The following is a 26613-nucleotide window of genomic DNA, read 5'->3' on the forward strand; positions in this document are numbered from 1 at the left end:
TGAAAGCTAACAAGCTAAATACGACAACCAACGGCTCAGGTACGATTCAGTCAAATAATAAGAACACATATCTAAATGTACATTATATCACAGTTGCTGAATATGTATCAACATAGATGTCCTCCACAACTAACTGCGTTTGGTAGCGTGTAGTAGGGGGGTAAAAAATCGTGTTTGAGCCCCGATAAACGCTAATGCTAGCTAACCTAGCTAGCTTGGCTAACGGTAGCTCAGCTGGCCAAGCCAACGCGTTGCTCTGAGCTGACCATGCAAACCCAACGATGTCTTTCAAATACAATGTACACTTGTTACAGTTTCTGTACACAGTATTAAGCTACCTGTCGTCCTGACTTGTGGGAGCGGACGTGTCACGCACTTGATGAGAATCGGTGTAAAAACTGATGTGAATGAACGTGTTTTGGGGGTTGTCGTTACCACAGGTACTATCATGTCGGCAGACACCAAAATCGCAGAGCTTTTAACGGAGCTGCACCAACTCATCAAGCAGACGCAGGTGAGGCGCACCTGTACTTGTGGGGCCGGAGCACCTGTCATGTGCTGCTGCTGGTGTCCTGCCTTATTTAAACAAGTGGCATGCATGGACTCATTGACACACACACACACACACACACACACACACACACACACACACACACACACACACACACACACACACACAAGCATCAGCTAGTTTGTTTGAAAGTGTGTTCCAATTGTTGTTGTTGTTGTTTTTTGGGGGGAAATTATGTAGTTGTCATTTTATTGCAGGTGTGTATCGCTTGGATTATTGAGTTAGGCCTACATGAAACTCACTCAATGTAGTAATTTCATTTATTTGTTATATCAATCTGCATTTCATTGTTGTTTAGGAGGAGCGGTCGCGGAGTGAACACAATCTGCTCAACATTCAAAAGACCCATGAGAGGATGCAGACGGAAAATAAAAGTATGTCCACCGTTGCCAATGGTCTAACTGCTGCTCCCTCACGTGTGGTTGAGTCTCCAGTACTCTACACTTGTCACACACACACACACACACACACACACACACACACACACACACACACACACACACACACACACACACACATCTAAACTCTATACTACAAGGTGTGCCGCACACACACACACACACACATACATAGTATACAGCATATACAGTGCCCTGTGTAAGTAATTGGACAGCAAAACATGTTTTTTTCTTTGGGCTCGATACTTCAAAATACATACACTGGACTTTTAAATCAAACAATCACTATGAGGTTAAAGTATAGATTGTCAGCTTTTATTTGAAGGTATTTGTGTACATATTGTTTTGACCATTTATAAATGACATGTAATATAACACTTAATATATATAATATAACACTTTTTAACTATTTCAGGGCACATAGGGCCGGTTTCAGAGACAAGGCTTAAGCCTAGTCCTGGACTAAATCACACTTTCAATGTAAAATCTCCATTGAAGATGTTTTTTAGTCTAGGATTAGGCTTAAGCCTTGTCTGTGAAACCGGCCCTAAAAGTAATGGAACATTCAAATAACTTAAGCACTCGTGTTTAGTATTTGGTCGACAATCCTACCTCCTAGAGAGTGTTCATGATCTGTGGGACAGTTGTTCTGTGGTTTTTCTTAATTATGGTGAGCATTCTTCGGTCATTCACTGTAGAAGTCTTCCTTGGCCTTACCAGCCTGTTTGCGATTGGCAGGGCCTTGTCCATTCATATTGCCTCTGTCTTCCCTAGCCTCCCCCTATTACCGGACTAAGCTGAGGGGATTGTACACCACAGCAAAGGCTGACGCCGAGGCAGAATGCAGGTGAGTAGACTCAGGCTTTGCCACCCGTTTATTGAACGTTTGTTAGGTCACGTAATGCTACGTCACTGCTATTCCAAGTCCTGTTCCATTCCATGTCCCTCTTGGGGGGCAGCTCTAATCCAAACCCCGTTATTTACATGCTTGGTCTCTCTCTGGGTCTTATTCTAACACTTAACGAATGCATCCCTCTCATCCTTTCATCAATTGATTTATTAGTAACTGCTTACAACGATTTGGGTTGCACTTCATACGTTTCGCAAATGCAGTCAATGTCAGATCAGCCTTCTGCTAGGCCCAGGGAAGGAAGAAGGAATCCAATTAGAGTTCCATTAGAACAGTGCCCTGAGTGGCTGAAGTAGATGCAGGTCCACTCGTCTCACATAGCCATACCTCCAAATGGCGTTGTTCTCACTCCTCTTTTGGAGGTCTGGAGAACTTTTAGATGAGCTGTTCTGGCTTGGATTGAACTGGATGGATCGACGGAAGAAGGAAGGAGATGCTTGCAATTTCATTTCATTGGATGTTCCATTCCAAGAACCCTCCCCTCACACGCCGGTAAAATGGGATAGGACTCTTTTTTTGCGAGAGAGTTGTTGCCTATGTAAGTTTAAACAACAGGAAGTTTTAGCTCCGCCCAAGCACGGTATTTGATTGGTTTAATGTAGGCTATTGCGGGGCATCACTCATTTCAAAGGGTTTCCACTCCTTTGGTAGCTACTTTCTGCAAAGGATTTCTCTAGGCTTGGTCTTAACAAGGTTGCAGTTACGATGAGAAATACAGGCAGTGTTTCCTCTACATGCATTTCATCGTGGCGGTCCGCCACGATGGAATTTCCTCCGCCACCATTCAGATTTCTCAAAAAACAAAACAAAAAAAGATTTAGGCCGCTTTTCAGACCTTCACAGCGCTAGACACACCCACAAGCGCGAAGCGACGCGCTTGCAAAACTGTTTTGTGATTGGTCGAATACATCTAGGCTGCGTGTAGTCTACAAACTACTTCAAATGTTACAATATGCGCGACGACGGTGCTGGATCCTGGATCTGTGCATCGGTGTGCAGGAAGAACACGGAGCAGGCGCCAGACCAGACTAGATGATCGTGGAGTGAAGATATTATGAAAGTGTACGTGCTTGTCGATCACCCGTCGCATCGCGTACGCTTTAATAATCTCTTCACTCCACAATCATCTAGTCTGGTCTGGCGCCTGCTCCGTCTGTTTTTCTTCCTGCACACAGGTAAACAGATCCAGGATCCAGCAGCGTCTTCGGGCTCGCGCAAACAAACCCGGCGAATTTTTTTACTTGCCCCAGGCAAGCGTTACTGTTGAACCCTGCTGATACATGATTCTTCCCTGCACATTGACAATGTTTTCTCTCTCCTCTTTCTTCTGCGTTGTGAAGGGATCCACTGCAGCGTACACGAAAAGCGGCTACTGTGTCAACCGCTTCCCATAATAGTTACAACAACCATAAAGCCTCCATAATGATAATGAAAAGAAGGGGAGACGAATTTTTTATTGACAACGGAATTACATGCTGGAAAAACATGCAGACACAGACAATAAGAGACACACGGGAGAAGTGCGGTCAACGCTACCCGCCACCATTGTAAAAATTCCTGGAGGAAACACTGACAGGTCATCATCGCCACCTTGTGGAGGAAAGCCAACCCCATCACAAACTAAATAGAGCCAAACTAAATCTATAGATAACAATTTTTTCGCTAAAGTGCCCACACACGATTTGTATGGTTACAAATGTAAGTGTTTTGTAGCAGTATTTGGTTTAATTGGAATCTGCCACTGGTAGTAGTCTCATGAGGCTTCTCCACTAGAGACTAGGGCCCACTCCAGTCTTTCTTTGGGTCTAAGAACTGTTTTTTGGGGATGTTGTGCAGGGAGTAGCAACCTGTTGACGGTGTCAGAAATGTGTCACAATTACCGTATCTCCGGCAACTTTTTTGTAGCATAACTTTGAAACTACCTAAGGACTTTTGTAGTTGAAAACTAGCATATTGTGACTTAGCCACCTAGATCCAGTCACATTCTAATCACATTTCTCGAACTCTCGAACGAAACGGCTGCTTATCCGCAGCTGAGCAAACTTAACAGTGCCTATAAATGCTTCTAAAAATTACTCCAAAGTCCAAATCACAGTAACTAATAGTTTGTATCATGTTTTCCTGCTTTTGTAACATAACAAGCAGTCCCATAGACTAGCCTAGCCAAATAAGCGGAAGGCACAGTACACGCCACGTGCCTACCCCTAAGTCCACAAAATATCCCCATGACCCCAAGTCAGGGTAGCTCTACCAAGACCATGGCGCCAAGTAACTCAGTCTCAATTCCACTGAAACCCAACATACTGTACTTATTGCTGTCACACATGAAAATAACTAACTTCATTCTGTAATCATTCTCACGTTATTCTATTCTATATTTATATGACGTTAAGTGGTGGTCTTGTCACGTATGTGTGGTTTTAACATTTGACTGTTTCTTTCCCACAGTATTCTTCGTCATGCCCTTGACAAAATTGCGGAGATCAAATCCTTATTGGAGGAGAGACGAATAGGTAAGTGTGTGTCTGGGAATTTGGAATTGAGCGTACAGTAGTTGAAACACATCAACAATCTTTTAATTCAACATATTTCCATTCCAGCTATTCACATGGAATTTAGACCAGGCATTGGTGTTAACTCAAGAAAACTACACAGCTAAAGAAATTGTAACATTCCAATCCATAACAAAAACTATGCAATAAAGTGGAATGACACAGGAAAGAAGTATTGAACACAGTAAGAATAAGCACTAAACCAGCTTATGCCACTAATGAGTTCTGTGCTAATTCCCCTTTATTGCAAATACAATTTTTATGGATTGGAGTGCTACAATTTCTTTAGCTGTGTAATTTTATTGAGTTAATGCCAATGTCTGATGTGAAAAGCTTCAATGGAAATATGTTTTGTTATGTTATACTGTACATGCGAGAGGAGAATCCCTCTTCTCACCTCTACCTCTCTCTGCCCCCCCCCCCAACCCCACCTGTCTCTGCCCCCCCCCTCAACCCCACCTCTCTCTGCCCCCCCCAACCCCACCTCTCTCTGCCCCCCCTCACCTCATTCTGCCCCCCCCCAACCCCAGCTGCTAAAATGGCAGGTGTCTACAGCGACAGCGACCCCCCCAGGAAGACCATGCGGAGAGGCGTGCTGATGACCCTCCTGCAGCAGTCGGCCATGACGCTCCCCCTGTGGATCGGCAAGCCAGGAGACAGGTAGGCGTCTCTTCTCACCCCCCCCCAATCTTCCTACCCTGCAGAGCAATGTGAGGACTGACACTCCCTCCATATGGAATAATATTAAACATGAGTCGTTCATAATAATAATAATAATTCATTAAATTTATATAGCGCTTTTCCGAGGCTCAAAGACGCTGACAGTATAGGGGATATGGGAAACACAAAAACAACAAGTAACATGAAACACAGAATCAGCGAACGGGGAGGGGGGAGGGGGGGGGGGGGGGGGGACAGGGGAGGTGGTTAGGGGTATGGGGGGCTGTATGCATATCAGGGGGGTGGCAGGGTTAGGGGAGATGGGTAGGGGTAGGGGAGGTTGTAAGGGTGTCAAGGGGGGGGGGTCGCCGGGATGGGGGAGATGGCTAGGGGTAGGGGAGGCTGTAGGCATGGGAGAACAGGTAGGTTTTGAGGTGGGATTTAAAAGTGAGAAGTGAGGGTGAGTCTCTAAGTGGTTGGGGGAGAGAGTTCCAAAGGCGGGGTGCAGCTCGTGAAAAGGCACGGTGACCGAAGCCTTTGAGTTTTGAGGGTGGGACAGTGAGGGGAACAATGGATGAGGATCGGAGGGTACGGGTAGGGCGGTGGGGGAGAAGGAGGTCAGTCAGGTAAGGGGGGGCCAGGCTATGGAGGGCTTTGTATGTGAGGATGAGGATTTTAAATTGGATGCGTTCTTTGATGGGGAGCCAGTGGAGAGAGTGGAGGACAGGAGTGATGTGGTCACGGGAGCGGGTGTTTGAAAGGAGGCGTGCAGCAGAGTTTTGGACCATCTGGAGTCTTTGGAGGGAGCGGGAGGTGATGCCGGTGAGTAGGGAGTTGCAGTAGTCAAGGCGGGAGGAGATGAAGGCGTGGATGAGGGATTCAGCAGCGGACGGGGAGAGGCAGTGTCTGATTTTTGCTATATTGCGGAGGTGGAAGTAGGAGGTCTTGATGATGGAGCTGACGTGGGGATCAAATGAGAGGGAGAATCATATGAAGAATAATATTGAATATGACAACCGTTAATATTACACCAATTTTGCCCCAAACTTCCTAGGAGCCCTGTTAAGCCTCATTATTTAATAACTGCACATTATGTAATAAAATCCCAAAATGTAATAAAAAGTCACTTTCAATATGTAATATCACTGCATTATGTAATAACTGCACATTATGTAATAAATCGCCTGAACGCAAAATGTAATAACGTTTGCCTTATTATGTAATAAATCTATTACATATTGTGCATGTTATTACAAAATAAAATGTAAATAAATAAAAAAATGTGGTTGCACTTTTTTGTAACACAATTGAAAAAATGGAAATGTAATAAATATATTTTACCATGAAAAGCATTTTAATTCTCCAACATAAAAGAAATCCAGAATTGCATGTTGTGTTGGAACTAAATAGTATTTCTATCGACCACTTATATGCTGATTTGGTTGCTTTCTTCTCAAGTTATGAAGCCCCCAATGGCAAATTGCTTGTTTAGGAGACATTCTGAAGACCTGATAACTCATTCCTTCAGGGGATCATATTATTGTGATAAAAATACCTTGTCTGGCAATTAACATTATGCAACTTTTCAAAGCATTTAAACGTACTGAGTGCGCTAACCCTAACCCTAACCCTAACCCTAACCCATGTAATTACCATAGGGGTGGGAGTGATTTACTAAATTGTTTTTCTGTGCTCAACTGATATCAAATTAACATAACGTACCATGAGCTAATGACAAGCTTGGATTAGTTGAATGACGGGACGGGTCGCTGATTGACTGTTGCACCCAATCGCCGACCATACGACTCCAAAAACGATACGTAAACACCCTGCCAGCGTTATCGTCTCGTCACAGTCTCAGATCACAAATTCGGTAGTCCTGAGTCGGAGTCGTGAGAGTAACAAGCACCGCAGCGCACTCAGTACGTTTAAATGCTTTGAAAAGTTGCATAATGTTAATTGCCAGACAAGGCATTTTTATCACAATAATATGATCCCCTGAAGGAATGCGTTATCGGTCTTCAGAATGTCTCCTAAACAAGCAAATTGCCATTGGGGGCTTCATAACTTGAGAAGAAAGCAACCAAATCAGCATATAAGTGGTCGATAGAAATACTATTTAGTTTCAACTAGGGCTGCAACTAACGATTATTTTGATAATCGATTAATCTGCCGATTATTTTTTCGATTGGTCGATTAATCGGGTGCAAAAAAAAGCGGGTAAAAAAGATTTATTTTGCACATTTTATTTGATGTTTTCTAAATCAGCCAGGCCTATACATATACATGTGCAAAATGAATAAGTATTAATAAAAAATAATAAATAATATAAATAAAAAAGGCTTTGCTACATCAAATAGGTTTAACAACAGGCCATGGACTCTGTTTGTAGTGCACTTGATATTTGTTTCAATAAAGTAGTTGAACTCTAGCTCAATACATGCATTGTTTTAGGTAATAACTTTGCTTAATGTAAAGGTCAGTAACCCAAAGTGCAATATAGGCTACAGACAAGACACTAATGTTTTTATATAACAGATATGCTCCAAAACAATGCAATGTGTCCTCTCACTCCATACAATAGGCTAGGCGACAGTCAGTGCCTCACTCTAACTCACGGGTAGCTTGGTAGGCTACCACTAGCTAGCCTTTAGCTTATCACCTCTGCTCTACCACTGACGTTAGCCAGCTAGCTAAATACACTTGTCATGCAATATTGAATTCATGAATGCGAGCAAACACTCACTGGCTATCGCATTACATTACAGTCATTTAGCTGACGCTTCGCCAGAACTCACACTAACGCATTTGCATGGAGAGCAGGAGACCATGGAAGGGCTGAGACCAGCAGGACTTCTATAATAAAACAATAGGAAGTTAGCTGTAACCCTCCTCTATAGAAACATAGTTAGTGCTCTGGTTCTCAGCACAGCTACGCAGACTACAGCTGGACGAGCAGCGTAGTGACAGTCAGCTAGCGGCAGCAGCGAGCTAACCCTGCTAGCTAACTCACTAGCATGTCCTGACAGCAGACAGCAGACAGCTTCACTCTCAAGGCTTTTGAGTAGCATGATTTAAATGTAGCCGCCGCGCCGGTGTAGGTACCGGATTTTCACACTTTTCCGGTTCCGGTCATAGGTTCTGCCCTTTCCGGCCATAGGTAGCGCTATGATTCGCTATGATTCGCGATGCCTACACCGGCCGCAAGACAGCGTGGCGTGCGTCAACAGGAAGTAGGTTTGTTATGGAAACAAAACCCGACAAAAAAAAAAAACGACGAATCGATAATGGCATTCGTCGCCAACGAATTTCATTATCGATTTTTAGCGATTTCATCGATTCGTTGTTGCAGCCCTAGTTTCAACACAACATGCAATTCTGGATTTCTTTTATGTTGGAGAATTAAAATGCTTTTCATGGTCAAATATATTTATTACATTTCAATTTTTTCAATTGTGTCACAAAAAAGTGCAGTGTTTCCTCTATATGCATTTATTGGTGGCGGGCCGCCACGAATGAATTTGCTCCGCCACCAAATGATTCAGACAGTCCACTTTGATTCAGGCTGCGCAGAAAGGCAGCGAGTTATTATGACCGGAGAACTGAAAAAAAGCATGTGTCCCTGAACGCTCCGCCAATCACTGTGAGTAAACTGACTCTGAGAATGTCCTCACGTCACATTTTACCGTAATACCCTATATGTTGGTTGAAGTTCAACATCTCAGCTTTCAGGGACAGTTGGATTTTTTTCGATAGCACAAACCGTTTAGAAATTACGGTAATTACAATGTCGGGTGCGGATTTGTGCCGGTGGCGGTACATTCGGTGCAGAAGTGGTATCTATACCAGATAAATAATAACCATTTGCTTACGTAATTTTTCGTTTGTTTACATAGTCTGAAACTACAGATGGTAAGCTTTCAAATGATGCGTCATACATTGAAATCGGAAAAAAAATCTAGACGACACGAGTATTTGAATGTTTGTTTGTATCATGTTTTGCTCAAGAATGGTGACTGCTAAACGCTGCTAGCCTAACGTTTCGTTCTAAAACGAAAGTATTGTAACGTCCCCACTTGGACAGTGGTTGAAATAATGACATATAGCTTCTCTCATGTAATCTGTGCGTTTAATTGTAAACTATCTCATACACAACTTTCTTAGTTCACCCGAGCTCTCTCTCCCAACGGTCTCAATAACACACACAGCATCACAGGGGTGCATTGGCACACAACACAGTAACAGTGCGAACATGAACATGAACTCAAGCATTAATGAACATTAATGAACAGGGTTGTTCTATCTAATTTATTATGTTTGTGTTATGCTAATAAATGTAGATCCACACAGGTATACAAACTGAGATCCGTTTACTGTCAAGTGCCATTCATTCTGACAACACACACACACAGTCGTAAAGCTCTAACAGAACGTGACGTCGTAAAGTGCAACAAAGTGCTGCAATGACATACTGTCGTACATAACAATATTGGTATTTGATCACCTTCTATATAAAATCACCTGCTCGGCTTTAATGACTTAACCGCTATTTAAGAAATTATATTTCTTTTCGCGTGCACGCGAATCGGGCCCGCGCTGCGCGCGCAAAAGACCACCACCCCGCCACTAATGTGAAAAATCCTGGAGGAAACACTGAAGTGCAACCGCCGCATTTTGTAATAACCTGCACAATATGTAATACATTTATTACATAATAAGGCAAACGTTATTACATTTTGCGTTCAGCCAATTTATTACATAATGTGCAGGTTATTACATAATGCGGTGTTATTACATATTGAAAGTGACTTTTTATTACATTTTGGGATTTTATTACATAATGTGCACTTATTACATAATGAGGCTTAACAAGCCCTTAAGCTGTCCCGATCAAGGAAATCATTAGGCCTGTCAATATATAATATAACTAGCAATATTCATATCGCAAGAGGCTGCAATATTGGCTTTTTTTGACAGGCCCTCAATAAAACATAAAAATGTGCTTGAGACGTACATTTACTTTGCATGCATAGATTTGTTGAATGAATGAATCGTTTAATGACCACACGACCAAGGTTGTGGAATCTGTTGTCGGTACAGATGGAAAAGCTCAATACAGCAGTGTCAATTACATCAAACATACACATATTACACATGACTATCACAATGGACAATGTACACACATAACCACAAGACAAAATCATAGTAAATATTTACAACTTATAAAGTGCAGTACATCTGGCAGGGTTAGTGCAGTGAGTCAGGTGTTGAGAGTCCTTATAGCAGAGGGGAAAAAACTGTTTTTGATTTCATTTGGTTATGGTACTCAGTTCTCGTTTTTATGGATGCTCCGATATAACAGTTCTGGGCTGATACAGATAACTTATAACTTGTTATTTCTTTATGTATTTCTACCCTGGCCTAAAATTAATATTTTTCCTTTGGTGATGCTTTTCAATGAACACAAATTCAGTCATACAATTACAAATTGATTGAACAACGTTTACTATTTATTACATTTTTTTAAAAAAATATATATATATATACACATATATTTTTTTTAAAGATCAAAACAATTACATTGCATATACGTGTATATCCCTTTAAGGGCCCCCTATAACTATGCAGAGCACACAGTGAAGGAAATATGGAAGCATTGTTTTGTGGTAGAATGGTAAGGAGACACATGGTGTGAATAAGTTCAATACTTAGTCCAGTTTTACTTCTACCCTGATACACTGGGTACAACATCAGAATGGCCATTACCCTTTTTATTATTACAGATTCCCCATTAAACGAACGTGCCCGTTTAGGATCAATAATCAGTCTGAATAATTGGACATTTAAAGCAAATGTTGTACAAACATTTGAGCAAATTGCTGGCTGGTCAATCAGTGCATCACCTCTTGTTTTCAACTATGTCAAGTGGAAAGTGTTTGGTGTATCGTAAGTCATAGCACATCTCATGATCGCAAGATGAGGTTTTGTCCCATGTCGTGCAATCCTTGAATTCGTGGTGAACATGGTGTCATGTGAAAGCACAACAGAACCACTAGGAATATTCCCAAATGTGCAAACTACTCCAGTAGAGTAAGAAGACAAGGAATAGAAGAGTACCATCCTCTCTCTCTCCCCAGCCCCCCCCCCCTGTGTGGCGCCATGCCAGCCAGCAGCGACTACGTGGCCAGGCAGGGGGACAAGGTGGCGGCGCGGGTGAAGGCCCTGGACGCAGACGAGCAGTGGATCCTGGCCGAGGTGGTCAGCTACAGCCACTCCACCAACAAGTAACCATGACAACTATACTATACACTCTACAGCCACTCCACCAACAAGTAACCATGACAACTATACTATACACTCTACAGCCACTCCACCAACAAGTAACCATGACAACTATACTATACTATATTACTGTAACTACATTTTGTCTTGCTTAAGTGATTCCGCAATTGCTCAACTCCAACTAGTTCAGAACGCAGCTGCGTGGCTTTTGACATGCACCAAACGAAGAGAGCATATTACCCCCATTCTAGCCCACTTACATTGGCTTCCTGTACGTTTCAGGATACAATTCAAGATCCTCCTGATCACTTTTAAGGCCCTCCATGGCATGGCACCCTCCTATATTTCCGATCTGTTAACACAATACATTGCGCCTAGATCTCTTAGATCGTCTGACCAACAGCTTTTAATTGTCCCACGGTCCAGGCTCAAAACAAAGGGTGGCCGTGCTTTTACTGTTGTAGCTCCAACATTATAGAATCGTCTCCCCCTCACTGTCAGGTTAGCTGGGTCTGTACCACTTTTTTAAAAACTTTTAAAAACCCACTTATATAGGATGGCATTTTTATAATTTGTTTTCTCTTTTTACTTCTGATATCTGTATTGATTTTATCATTTTATCATTTGTTGATTTTATAATTTCATCATTTGTTTTATTGCTTTTGTGAAGTGCTTGTTTACATTTTACGAATTACATTTTATTTGTTGGCTGTTTATTTGCTGTGTTACGGCCAAGCTCCACCTGCTGCGTTGCGTCAACTCGCCATCGGCGTTGCGTCAACTTCCCGTTGTCCAAGCTCCACCTGCTGCGTTGCGTCAACGTTGCGTCAACGTCAACATTCTACTCTAGCTCCACTGGCATTTTTTGTATACGGGAGTCATTTCACCCTTGACTGCAATATGTCCACAACAATAACAACATCATACAGAACATTTTCCAATCAGGGTAATATTTTATCTACATATTCCCAAATAGATAGTTGTTAGTTCAGTAGATGTTCAACTAACTGTCAACAACATTTCAACTAACTAACCACTAATCCTAAACCTTGCCCTAACCTTAAATCTAACCCTATCCTTAACCATAAATCTAGTTACATATCAACAGCAACAACTAGTCGCATATAAAAAATAATATTTTTCGACCTCAAGGATCAGCCGTTCGTCGTCCATTCCTGCAACAAGCTTTCAAGCACCTGTGGTGATTGACAGCTGACTCGCGTGAATAGCAATTCGCAATAGCTGAGTAGTTGGCTACAAGCATTTTCAATCTGGTATTATCTCTATTAACCGCTGTGGTGATTTAACAGCTGATAAAAAATGTATAATATATATATCATAATATCAAGTGCACTACAAACAGAGCAAAACAATAAAACAACACCAGAAAACAACCAATAGGCTATACAATTATAACCAACAACTACACTTGTAAATATACATCTCACGCCCCACGTGGGGCAAATATACAATTGGTCTCATTGTGACGTCTGCGTCCACCGTCAAAAATCAAACTTTTTTGAATGTCTACTTTGGACGCAGCCATCGGACGCAACGCTGACGCAACGCAACGCTGACGCAACGCAGCAGGTGGAGCACCTTTCATTGATTACAATGCATTTGATCCCAATTTCAGACGCAACGCACATTAGACGCAACGCTCGATGGCCATGGTGGAGCTTGGCCGTTATGCAATATACTACCAAATGTACTGTGAAGCACTTTGTGACTGCTGTCTTAATAAGTGCTATACAAATAAAGTAAAGTAAAGTGTTTATCTGCGTTTTTTCTTTCAGGTATGAGGTAGACGACATCGATGAAGAGGGGAAAGAGTGAGTTGCTTTTCTTGCTGGTCTTTATATTCCAATACCTCTCTCACTCCTCTAAGTGTTTTCTCTCTCTCTCTTCTTAGAATAGATCCAACTTTATTGTCATTGCAGAGTACAAGTACCAGACGGAAATGCGAAATGCAGTTGAGCATCTAACCAGAAGTGCAAATAGTGATATAAAACATGATTGTGATGTGTATACGGTAGTCAGAGGTACAGTATATACAGGAGAATGGATTATGTACAGTTATGTACAGTTAAGGTAGTATCGTGTATACAGATGTATACATTAGAGGCTATATCAAAAAGATATTGTCCACCCATCCCTCTGTCTTTCTCATCCCTCTGTCTCTCTCATCCCTCTGTCTCTCTTATCCCTCTGTCTCTCTCATCCCTCTGTCTCTCTCATCCCTCTGTTTCTCATCCCTCTGTCTCTCATCCCTCTGTTTCTCATCCCTCTGTTTCTCTTATCCCTCTGTCTCTCTCATCCCTCTGTCTCTCTCATCCCTCTGTTTCTCATCCCTCTGTTTCTCTTATCCCTCTGTCTCTCTTATCCTTCTGTCTCTCTCTTCCCTCTGTCTCTCTCATCCCTCTGTCTCTCTCATCCCTCTGTCTCTCTTATCCCTCTGTCTCTCTCTTCCCTCTGTCTCTCTCACCCCTCTGTCTCTCATCCCTCTGTCTCTCTGATCTCTCTGTCTCTCTCATCCCTCTGTTTCTCTCATCCCTCTGTCTCTCTCATCCCTCTGTTTCTCTTATCCCTCTGTCTCTCTCATCCCTCTGTCTCTCTCATCCCTCTGTCTCTGTCTCTCTCATCCCTCTGTCTCTCTGTCTCTCTCATCCCTCTGTCTCTCTCATCCCTCTGTCTCTCTTATCCCTCTGTCTCTCTCTTCCCTCTGTCTCTCTCATCCCTCTGTCTCTCATCCCTCTGTCTCTCATCCCTCTGTCTCTCTCATCCCTCTGTCTCTCTCATCCCTCTGTTTCTCTCATCCCTCTGTCTCTCTCATCCCTCTGTTTCTCTTATCCCTCTGTCTCTCTGTCTCTCTCATCCCTCTGTCTCTCTGTCTCTCTCATCCCTCTGTTTCTCTTATCCCTCTGTCTCTCTCATCCCTCTGTCTCTGTCTCTCTCATCCCTCTGTCTCTCTCATCCCTCTGTCTCTCTTATCCCTCTGTCTCTCTCTTCCCTCTGTCTCTCTCATCCCTCTGTCTCTCTCATCCCTCTGTCTCTCTCATCCCTCTGTCTCTCTCATCCCTCTGTCTCTCTTATCCCTCTGTCTCTCTCTTCCCTCTGTCTCTCTCATCCCTCTGTTTCTCTCATCCCTCTGTCTCTCATCCCTCTGTCTCTCTCATCCCTCTGTCTCTCTCATCCCTCTGTCTCTCTGTCTCTCTCATCCCTCTGTTTCTCTTATCCCTCTGTCTCTCTCATCTCTCTGTCTCTCTTATCCCTCTGTCTCTCTCATCCCTCTGTCTCTCTCATCCCTCTGTCTCTCTCATCCCTCTGTTTCTCTCATCCCTCTGTCTCTCTCATCCCTCTGTTTCTCTTATCCCTCTGTCTCTCTCATCCCTCTGTCTCTGTCTCTCTCATCCCTCTGTTTCTCTTATCCCTCTGTCTCTCTGTCTCTCTCATCCCTCTGTCTCTCTGTCTCTCTCATCCCTCTGTTTCTCTCATCCCTCTGTCTCTCTCATCTCTCTGTCTCTCTTATCCCTCTGTCTCTGTCATCCCTCTGTCTCTCTCATCCCTCTGTCTCTCTCATCCCTCTGTTTCTCTCATCCCTCTGTCTCTCTCATCCCTCTGTTTCTCTTATCCCTCTGTCTCTCTCATCCCTCTGTTTCTCTCATCCCTCTGTCTCTCTCATCCCTGTTTCTTTCATCCCTCTGTCTCTCTCATCCCTCTGTTTCTCTTATCCCTCTGTCTCTCTCATCCCTCTGTTTCTCTCATCCCTCTGTCTCTCTGTCTCTCTCATCCCTCTGTCTCTCTCATCCCTCTGTTTCTCTCATCTCTCTGTCTCTCTTATCCCTCTGTCTCTCTCATCCCTCTGTCTCTCTCATCCCTCTGTCTCTCTCATCCCTGTTTCTTTCATCCCTCTGTCTCTCTCCTCCCTGTTTCTTTCATCCCTCTGTCTCTCTCATCCCTCTGTCTCTCTCATCCCTCTGTCTCTCTTATCCCTCTGTCTCTCTCTTCCCTCTGTCTCTCTCATCCCTCTGTCTCTCATCCCTCTGTCTCTCTCATCCCTCTGTCTCTCTCATCCCTCTGTTTCTCTCATCCCTCTGTCTCTCTCATCCCTCTGTTTCTCTTATCCCTCTGTCTCTCTCATCCCTCTGTCTCTCTGTCTCTCTCATCCCTCTGTCTCTCTGTCTCTCTCATCCCTCTGTTTCTCTTATCCCTCTGTCTCTCTCATCCCTCTGTCTCTGTCTCTCTCATCCCTCTGTCTCTCTGTCTCTCTCATCCCTCTGTCTCTCTCATCCCTCTGTCTCTCTTATCCCTCTGTCTCTCTCTTCCCTCTGTCTCTCTCATCCCTCTGTCTCTCTCATCCCTCTGTCTCTCTCATACCTCTGTCTCTCTCATCCCTCTGTCTCTCTCATCCCTCTGTCTCTCTCATCCCTCTGTCTCTCTTATCCCTCTGTCTCTCTCTTCCCTCTGTCTCTCTCATCCCTCTGTTTCTCTCATCCCTCTGTCTCTCATCCCACTGTCTCTCTCATCCCTCTGTCTCTCTGTCTCTCTCATCCCTCTGTCTCTCTGTCTCTCTCATCCCTCTGTTTCTCTTATACCTCTGTCTCTCTCATCTCTCTGTCTCTCTTATCCCTCTGTCTCTCTCATCCCTCTGTCTCTCTCATCCCTCTGTCTCTCTCATCCCTCTGTTTCTCTCATCCCTCTGTCTCTCTCATCCCTCTGTTTCTCTTATCCCTCTGTCTCTCTCATCCCTCTGTCTCTGTCTCTCTCATCCCTCTGTTTCTCTTATCCCTCTGTCTCTCTGTCTCTCTCATCCCTCTGTCTCTCTCATCCCTCTGTCTCTCTCATCCCTCTGTTTCTCTCATCCCTCTGTCTCTCTCATCCCTCTGTCTCTCTCATCCCTCTGTTTCTCTCATCCCCTGCGTGTTCCAGGAGACACACCCTGAGCAGGCGGCGCATCATCCCCCTCCCTCAGTGGAAGGCCAACCCAGAGACAGACCCAGAGGCCCTGTTCAGTAAGGACCAGCTGGTGCTGGCCCTCTACCCCCAGACCACCTGCTTCTATAGAGCCCTCATCCACACCCCCCCACACAGGGTGAGCCTCAGCAGGTGGGGGGGGTGGGGGGTACTGGGTGTGAGTGACTGAGTTTGAACCCGGGGTACAACTGCAGACCAAGCTAAAAGCCTAGGCCAGGGGTCGATAACCTTTATGACAGAAATAAAACAATTTAAAAAAAGATTGTTGAGGGAGCTGCACAAGAAATGGATGAAGCGCAAAAGCTCGATAGTGGCAATAGCCTAACCGAATACAAATTAATTTAATAATTTAAGCACTCATTATAGAAGAATAATCAAATGAAAGACAAAATACAAACATTTGAATAAGTAAAATAAAAAGCTTAACAACCATTTTCAAGATCAAGAAAAAAGCTGAGATTTAAGTCTAGCTGGAAGGGTAAGCCTGCTTTAAAAGCCTAGAGACCAAACTGGCAACTTAAAATCTCTACGCGCTTTCAATGTAAGTGACTGCTCTCTGGATGCATGCGTGTGTGAGTGGAACATTCCTCCCGCTTGCGCTCTCTCTTTCTCGCTTTCCATGCAAAACTCCTCAGAGATTCAGAATAATTCAGTTGATATTCGGCACATAGGGGGGGACGAGGCGGCGTACAGGGATGAGGTAGAGCAACTGAGCAAGCTGTGCAAGGTTAACAACCTGCTGCTGAACAAGTCAAAGACCCAGGAATTCATCGTAGACTTCAGGAGGAAAAAGTCCGAGATCCAGCCCCTGCTCATCGACGGAGAGAGCGTGGAGAGAGTCTCAACCCTCCGATTCCTGGGACATCACATGCGGGATGACCTGACCTGGAAGGACAACACAAAAGGCACCATCAAGAGGGCACAACAGCGGCTATACACCCTGAGATGCCTCAGGAAGGAACACAACAAGCAGGAGATACTGGTGGCCTTCTACCGCGGCGCAGTGGAGAGCATCCTCACCTACGGCATCTGCAACTGGTTCTCCAGCTGCACAACAGCGGAGAGAAATGCGCTACAGAGAGTAGTGAGAACAGCACAGAAGATCACCGGCGCCCCCCTCCCCTCTCTGGAAGAGCTGTACAACACACGCTGTCTCAGGAAGGCCTCAAAGATCTCCAGGGACCCGACCCACCCTGGGCACGTACACTTTACCAGGCTGCCCTCGAAAAGGAGGTTCAGGGCCCTGGCCGCTAAGACAAACAGACTGAAGAACTGCTTCTACCACAGGGCCGTCCAGGCCCTGAACACAGCAAAGACCTAAGTTCTGGGCCCTGGACAGTCTGGACGGATTGTATGGCAGCTGCTGGACTGAAAAAATCAGGTGTAGTGCTGAGGCACAAACATGTACATTTCAAGCCTGCAAACTGTGACACTTTAAATAACGTGAAAAAATACTATTGTGCAATATGACAACCCTAGTTGACTATCTGTACAGTATAGTACAGTGGATTGTGTACATAGCCTTTATTTATGTAAACCAGCTCCTTACCTTCTTGTGAATTTTTTTTTTTCTAAAAGTTTTTTTTTTTTTTCTTTCCTAACACCAGGGGAGCCACCCCTCCTAAATGTCGTTGTTTGGTACCTGTACTGTAGCAATGACAATAAAGTCCATTCATTCATTCATTCATTCATTCATAGCCAATCTGCATTTGTTTAACACTACGACCGCCGCGGATCGCGACCTTATTCAATCGCGATGAGGTGTGATTCAGCACTATGATAGTTTAACATAGAGAAGAGTGTACTGACGCACAAAGATCGCTGGAGGGCGATGTCACACAAGGCCGTCTGCCAGGCTCCGACGCCTTTTCCCAGAATGCATTTCGCACCGGCAAGCAGAAGGCGATTTGAATCATCCATTTTTTTTCAAAAAAAAAATGCTGTAATTTTGCCTTTACAAGTGTTACCATGTCATTTTATGAAGTTTTAATATGTTTTCAGGTGAGAAAGTACCAATATATATTCCAAAAATGTGTCCAGTTTATCAAAATAACCCGTATATCTCCTCTGACGATTTTTGTCGTCGAATTCGCTAGCATGCGTTCGTAAATTCGCCCTGGAAATCTGGTTAGCACCCATGGAATGCCTCTTGTCCAATCAAATTACCTGGTCCCTTTATGACGTTGAACCCGGTGTGCGCTCCGGCGCTCTCATAGCGAATTTACGAACGCACCCTGCGGTTTCACTTTCAAGATCTAATTTTTTTGCATTGGAAAACACTTACAGAGTGAACTGTCATAATGAAAACATGACAAAGCCATTTGACTATCTTGTTCATAAACAATGGTGTCAGGACTTTTCATTTTGATGCCACTGACAACTGTTGTGCAAATGTTAATAGTGATGTGAGAAATGCACCAAAGCGACTGAGAAAACTGTATTATACACAACAGTGTTGTGTTGTGTATATGTGAGTGAGACTGTGGTCTACAGTGATATACAGAAAAAACATTATATACAATATTATACATATATTTTTGTTGTCAGGACTTGTTTAGTTATTGTCATTTCGCAGAGTCACCTCAATAAAGCAAATGAACAAATGGAACATTTGCGAACAGTTCTGTAACAAAACGCTGTTACTTTTCCTCACACATGTGTAAGTGGAAATCCTTGGCCTTTCCTGTGGTCCTCGCAAATAAACCAGAATAACTCGTTTCTAAAGTCAGTTCCATTCACTTGATATAATGGTTGAAGCATGGGGGATGGTAATCTTATTCTTCTTGATAGTCGCAGATCAGCCAAACAAAGGATTTCCATCCCCCACACCTCCCAATTGTGGCTTGTTTTTCCAATGAAGCCAACAAGGTCTTTGAATTTAGCCCTGCCATGACTAATCTCAAGTATATTGCAGGCAATAGACCTCCATTTATCCCTATACTTGTAGGGCAACTTAGAAACAATAAGCCTGAGGTTTGATGGGCTATCAAGCTCTTCCAGATAGTGCAAGTCTTGCATGGCATTGTTGCATCCTCTCAAATACAGTGCATAGGCCTGTAGTGACTTTCCATCTTCAGCCTTTATGCTTGGCCAGTTCAAGGCTTTATTTATATATATAATAACGTATGCATGTATGTAACGAGACTGCGGGAGTTTTCATTACTAACGAATGAAAGTTGATTATCATTATTAAAAAATAACTGTAATATATATTGCAATGTTGTCCCTTTCACACATAGTTCCAAGTAATTTCCTTGGAATCCCAAGCTATGTTGACCAGGTATCGAGACACAACAGCAGGGGAGGGGTGGGGGAAGGGAGGGGAGGGAGGGGTTACATCACCCTCTGTAGAACATCTTCTATCTAATCGGCGCACTGTGCTAAAATGCAATGCAAACAAAACAACACAGGACAGACAGCAGTGCAGTGATGCGTTTTATATTATATTCTTTGAACAACAGAACGGGACTGGCGCCAGAAACTGCCATAATATACCATACATATATCTGCCATATATCGTACCTCCGTTTTATATTGAGAAATATGATGATAAATACATATAGGGCTATGTGACAGTATGCTATGTGGTGTGTGGCTAGATATTTTCATGTAGCACTGTGACTGCGGGGGAACCCGATGTCTTTGTTCATTGATCGGAAACGATCGAGAGCCATCAACCCTCCCCCCATCAAGCGCATGTCTTATTGAGTCAACACGAGTTGACTCGCTGGAACGAGACAGACTGATACACACCACACCTCTGCCATATCATACATCGGTCCCACATGTATTTATTTACCATCATATTTTTCAATATAAAACGGTATGATATGGCAGATATATATGGTAGCCTACATTGCAGTCGTCCCGCAGTTCTAGTAGATCGCCGACATCATGTTATTTGATGTACATTTCACGGCAAGATAATTCCGATTTGTGGCAAACACCCAACAATTGTTCGTTCACTAAACATTATAACATGAACACAGTTATAGCACCAGTTCCTAGCACCTAGTTTCCTAGCACCAGGGGAGCCCCCCCTCCCAAATTTCGTTGTTTGGTACCTCAGCATGGGCGTCAGCAGCTTTTTGAATGTGGGGGGGACACTTATTTTTCGGGGGGTCTGGGGGTCCTCCCCCCGAAATTTTTTAAATAGTAGATTCAATTTCCTGCATTCTGGTGCGTTTTACACCCAAAATAATCTCCCTCTTTCTTTGTTTTTCCTTGGAGCTGGCATGGTCTGCAATTACTGACTACTATTATGTTTTGGTTTAACTCACAGAGGCCTGACACTGACACGTGGCACTTTTTAGGTACTTTATTAAATATGAAGATTCAAAAAGAATCAAAGAGTGAATTAGAAAAGAATGAGGTAACTTTGAGTCAACAAATTGAATAAAAAGTTATGAGGAAACATAAAATATGTACCTAGGCTACTCAGAGCCTATTACAATCAAACTTAGCCCTCTTCAGTGCATTGCAGAACATACAACTATAACAAACAAACAAAATCAAAGAGTGAATTAGAGCTGTCTCCACTGCCCCTGCCTGCTGCCCCTGCCTCTGACTCACTCTCACTCTCAACCACCTATATCAGGAGAAATGGGGATGCATTGAGCACTTGTTCATATTGTTTTTCTCTAATAGAACATTTGACATAGAAATACAATCATCAATACAAAAAATACAATCACAAGCATTTTAGAAATAGAAAAATAAATGGAACAGGTGTTTTCTTCTTATTTTTTAACCCTAGCTCAAGCAATCAGATGCAAAATTGATTCTTTGGGTGGGTGCAATGGCCAAATTAAATAGTGCAAATGCTCAGGGCAATGAACACGAGCAGGAGATGCAATATTGACAGGACAGGTAAGCACTGTGAGGTGTTTGTCGCCATTCTGTGCTTTTGATGACATTTCGCCTGTGTCTGTTCTGCATTTAAACATGTCTAACCGCACTAGTAATGCCTAACAAAACTGCTAGTGCCATATAGCTGATCTAGCTCGTATTTGGTTGCTAGTAGGCTATGCTAATTCTATTGCTAATACAGAGAATGTCTCATAAGGTGCTAACATTCTTATCAGAAAAGCTGGCTGTGTTTGACCTTGGGAGAACGCAATGTTGCTGTTTGGCCACTCACGGGAAAACTTGGATGACTTTGACTTACTTTTCTCTTCTTAGAAAAAAAAAATCCTTATATCCATCTTGGTGGATGATCTAAATATCGTCTTGCCTCAGTCTGAATGTTGTGAATCTGCGTGCGTGTCTGATGCTGCGTGCCGTTAAAAACAGAAGTAAAACGCGGAGTGGATTTCTGGATATGGGCAATCCCCTACTCATAAAGTGGAACGGATTTGATTGTGAAGCAATGAAAATAACGCTGACCAGTCATGCAACATATTTTTGATGGCAAATGTGGGGGGGTCCAAACGACCTTGTTTTAAAGGTGGGGGGGACACGTCCCCCCCCAAATATATGGTGGTGACGCCCATGGGTACCTGTACTATATCAATGACAAATAAAGACCATTCATTCATTCAAACAATGACAGTTACAGTCTCGCTCAAACTGTAGCGAGATTAGGAGACTACTAATTGAGAAAAAGAAAAGAAAATACATGAAAGAAAGGAGAGAAAGAGTACAGAATGATAAATCCGCTAATGTGTGTAATGAAAAGTGTGACAATGTTGAAAGACATGATGTCATAATCAAAATATAAAACCTGGTTGGATAAAATAAGATTCTGTTGTGATTGTGTTGACATTGTTGTGATGTCAAAAGAGATCTTGGTTATGTAATGTGTAAAGTGGAGAGGAGATTGATCGGAACTGCGGGAGTTTTCATTACTAACGAATGATGGTTGATTATTATTATACAAAAATAATAGTAATAAATATTGCAATATTGTGTTATCATAGTTATGAGCTTCACAGTGATAACGTCTGTTTATTTGTCGTGAACTTCACGCCGGCCGTGCCCGTAACATCAGCAGACAATCGACTGCTGTAAGCTTGTAAGCGTTGAAACCTGCTTGGCAGCTTTGAAACCCGCTTGGCAGCTTTGAAACCCGCTTGGCTCGCTCATGAATTGGCAGCTATTGTTTGCTAATGGGAAACGATCAATAAGATTACCCTCCCCCGTGTATCAACCATCAAGTGATTGTAACTCACTTTAGAAACTAGTTCTTAGCCTACACGTTTCTTTGTCAAATACATGCTCTGCATGTTTCTCTAAAATGCATAAAGTTCCTATAAGCAGAGAAGTGGGGAAATTATTAGAGCAATCTGATATGAAGCTTGAGTCAGCTGAGAACGAACTATGGAACAGATTAAATGCTATATATGGAGAGGAGATTGATTGAGACTGCGGGAGCTTTACTAATGAATGAAAGTTGATTATCATTATTAAAAAAGAATAGTAATAAATATTGCAATATTGTGTTATCATAGTTATGAGCTTCACACAGTCTGTTTATTTGTCGTGAACTTCACGCCGGCCATAACATCAGCAGACACATGAACACAGTGAGGATTCAAACCAACAAAAATAATTAATACACATCATTTCATTTATAATGTGCAGTAAACAAACAAAATAATGTATACTCTCTGCAATTGGCTACTATACAATGGTGCCAAAATCAACTATCCAAATATGAATCTGCGTATATCTATGTACAACCTTGATTGAACCAAGATTCATAGACAGATTGTCCCTTTTGCATATCATCATAATAGGCATTCGTGTCATCATGTTCTTTACACATTACATAACCAAGATTTATTTTGCAATCACAACAATGTCAACACAATCACAACAGAATCTTATTTAATCCAATCAGGTTGTATATATAATCTATATATATAATCTATATATTGGTTTCAATATACCTCCATAGCAGTCTACAGTCTAATTTAGCTATATATATAATTACATTATGAGAACATCAGTATTTTTACACCTTTGGTTGTATTGTCTGAACGAACATTGATTGGGAGACATACTGTACAGTTTATCATTTTCATAACTGTCTGCACATATACATATCTTATTTTGATTGTTATTGTATAGGGCTGGGTTCAAAAAATCGATTTCCCGATTCAGAATCGATCTTCTTTAAAATGAGCGATTATCGATTCCTAAATACCGAGATCGATCTTTTTTTTTTTTTTTTTTTTTTTTTTTTTTTGCAGCTTCAACCCGCAACGAGATCTCGTGCAACAAGAATGTATCATATCTCACGCAACGTGAGGTCTCAACACTAAAATCTAAAAACATGGCGATGGCAGGGACACTCAAGTCACCACCAGGCTTAAAGTCAGATGTCTGGGTGCATTTTGGATTTAAAAAATGTGACGATAGAGATGAGCTGGACAAAAGCAAAGTCATATGTAAATAAAAAGTACATTCATGTAACTGCTTTGGAGTCAATTCATTGATATGTTTAACAATGCTACATGTTATAGGGTTCCTTGAACCATTTATAGCATTAATTCTGAGAATCTCTTTCATATTCAAGCAAAAAATGTATATTTTAACTAGATCGAATCGGAATCGAATCGAATCGAATCGTGAATCGAATCGAATCGTGAGCTCACTGAGCTGGTGAATCGGAATCGAATCGTTTTGGGAAATCAGTGGCGATACCCAGCCCTATTATTGTAGCCTATATATAAACACAAATATCAGTCTTATGCACTGTGTCTCATTCAGCACTGAAGCCTGAATTTGAGCACAGTGTGTGCCCCCTTGCTACCTCTGCTGATATAAAAGAGAATTGCAGGCTTGGAGAAAAAGATGGCAGCCACAAATACACAGACACACACAGAAATACTGCTAAAACGCTTTATACTAACTCGATTTTGAAAATGTAAAAATGCTGGGTGGTAGAACGCACATATCTAGGAAAAGTCATGAAAGGAGGGTCCTGAAATGTGATCGAGTGCAAAGGTAGAATTTTTTTTGTACTCACTGGTGCTGTTTAACACCTCACGGCTGTTCTAGTGTTAAATCATTATTCCTGCACAAGGGCTGGGTATCGCCACTGATTTCCCAAAACGATTCGATTCCGATTCACAGCTCCCGATTCGATTCGATTCACGATTCGATTCGATTCCGATTCGATTTAGTTACAATATCAATGTTCCTTGAATATGAAGAGATTCTCAGAACTAATGCTATAAATGGTTCAAGGAACCCTATAACATGTAGCATTGTTAAACATATCAATGTTTACATTAAGAATTGACTCCAAAGCAGTTACATGAATGTACTTCTTATTGGAACATAAATGAACATCATTGACCAACATTTTGCTAAATCAGACACTACAAAAAGTGCTTTTTAACGTGCTTTACTGCAGCCAGTGTAAATAAAGGGGCTACAAACATAGCCTATCGGTAAACAAGACATCACATATCCCTCAGGACTGTCTCAAATAGCTTATTTGCATAATATATATACAAAATAAAAATGTGCAAAACTCAAACGAAAATAGTGCAATAGATGAGGGTATTTTGGGGAACAAAAAAACACATTGTAAACCATAATGTCCATGAAACTAAAGCCCTTCATTACTGCTTTCTCACTTTTTGGAGATTGGAAGATTTTATTCAGGAATAAACATAATTGGAAAATCAATGATTATTAAAATACTGTAGTATACAGTAACAATAAGTTAGTGGAAACACCACAAATCTACGGAACCACTTATTGAGGCATCACCCTGACGTGAAACATGGAAAAGAGGATCCGAAACAAGCCTCGCTGATAAAGTGGCAAGTGATTGTCAGGTACGAGTCCATTGCTCTGGATGTCCAGCTGTCACACGTTATGGCAACTCTCTCTGCTGGCTGGAGTGAAGTTGCGATGTCACGTTTTACCTGCGCGGACATGTCTGGGACTATCACTTCACTCAACTGTTTGCGTGTCGGTAACACGTAGCGTGGTTCTAGTACACTGACGACACTGACGACGCTGTAGTAATTTGTTGGGCACGCGGAGAATTTGATTGTAATTTGCAACCAAACGTCTTTATCAGCGAGGCTTGTTTCGGATCCGCTTTTCCATGTTTCACGTCAGGGTGATGCCTCAATAAGTGGTTCCGTAGATTTGTGGTGTTTCCACTAAATTTAACCTCCACTGCGCACAGCTTGCATATGGCTTTGCTTTTGTCCTGCTCATCTCTATCGTCATCATTTTTACATCCAAAATGCACCCAGACATCTGCCTTTAAGCCTGGTCGTTGCGTGAGATATGATACATTCTTGTAGCGCGAGATCTGGCCACGAGATCTCGTTGCGGGTTGAAGCTGCAAGCAAAAAAAATAAAAAACATGAAAGATCGATCTCGGGATTTATGAATCGATAATCGCTCATTCAATGAAGATCGATTCAGAATCGGGAAATCGATCAATCAACGGGTACATCCCTTGTTAACACACACCACTCTCCCACCAGTGAGCCAAATCAACTGTCAACGTACTGTGAGGAAGAGAGACTCATTTGCACACGGTGGTTGCATTCCTGAGGAAATGTTGAATAGTTTGTTTCTTTAAATTAAATACATTTGTCAATGTTGTCTACTACTATTTCAGATTGAAACATTTAAAAAAAAAAATATGTAGACAAGCAAATAATTATAATGAATAAGTTCACAGTTCCAGAGAATGTGAACCAATAATCAGTGTAGGGTCTAAAGGCCAGTTCAGACCACAGGTCAAAGATAATTCAGACCTCTGAAACTAGAAGCTGGACATTCTAAAACGGTCTCATCTCGTCACGGATCTTTGGTCTGAACTGGCCTTATGTACTACACAGTTGTGCGGGTCGGTATGGAACAACTGACACCACTATTGTCACTATTGCTAACCACTGACCCAGAGACCTAACCCTAACCACTGACCCAGAGACCTAACCAGAGACCTAACCCTAACCACTGACCCAGAGACCTAACCCTAACCACTGACCCAGAGACCTAACCACTGACCCAGAGACCTAACCCTAGCCACTGACCCAGAGCTAACCACTGACCCAGAGACCTAACCCTAACCACTGACCCAGAGACCTAACCACTGACCCAGAGACCTAACCCTAACCACTGACCCAGAGACCTAACCCAGAGGCTGTGTTCTGTCGTTCCAGCCTCAGGACGACTACTCTGTGTTATTTGAGGACACGTCGTATGCTGACGGCTACTCCCCTCCTCTCAACGTGGCCCAGCGGTATGTGGTAGCCTGCAAGGAGAACAAGAAGAAGTGAAGGAGGC

The 26613-nt window shown here is 42.6% G+C and overlaps 1 protein-coding gene across 1 annotated transcript; it reads left to right on the forward strand.

Moving 5' to 3' along the window:
* sgf29 (SAGA complex associated factor 29) lies at nt 1–26613 on the forward strand. Its single transcript, XM_080522434.1, has 10 exons — nt 1–39; nt 441–514; nt 870–945; nt 1744–1816; nt 4328–4392; nt 4962–5091; nt 11229–11375; nt 13170–13205; nt 16303–16465; nt 26490–26613. The coding sequence occupies exons 2-10, from the start codon at nt 449–451 to the stop codon at nt 26604–26606; spliced, it is 873 nt and encodes a 290-aa protein (XP_080378560.1). The 5' UTR covers nt 1–39; nt 441–448; the 3' UTR covers nt 26607–26613.

Source organism: Nansenia antarctica, assembly GCF_963989245.1.
Source record: "Nansenia antarctica genome assembly, chromosome: 2".
NCBI classification, from domain to species: Eukaryota; Metazoa; Chordata; class Actinopteri; order Argentiniformes; family Microstomatidae; genus Nansenia; species Nansenia antarctica.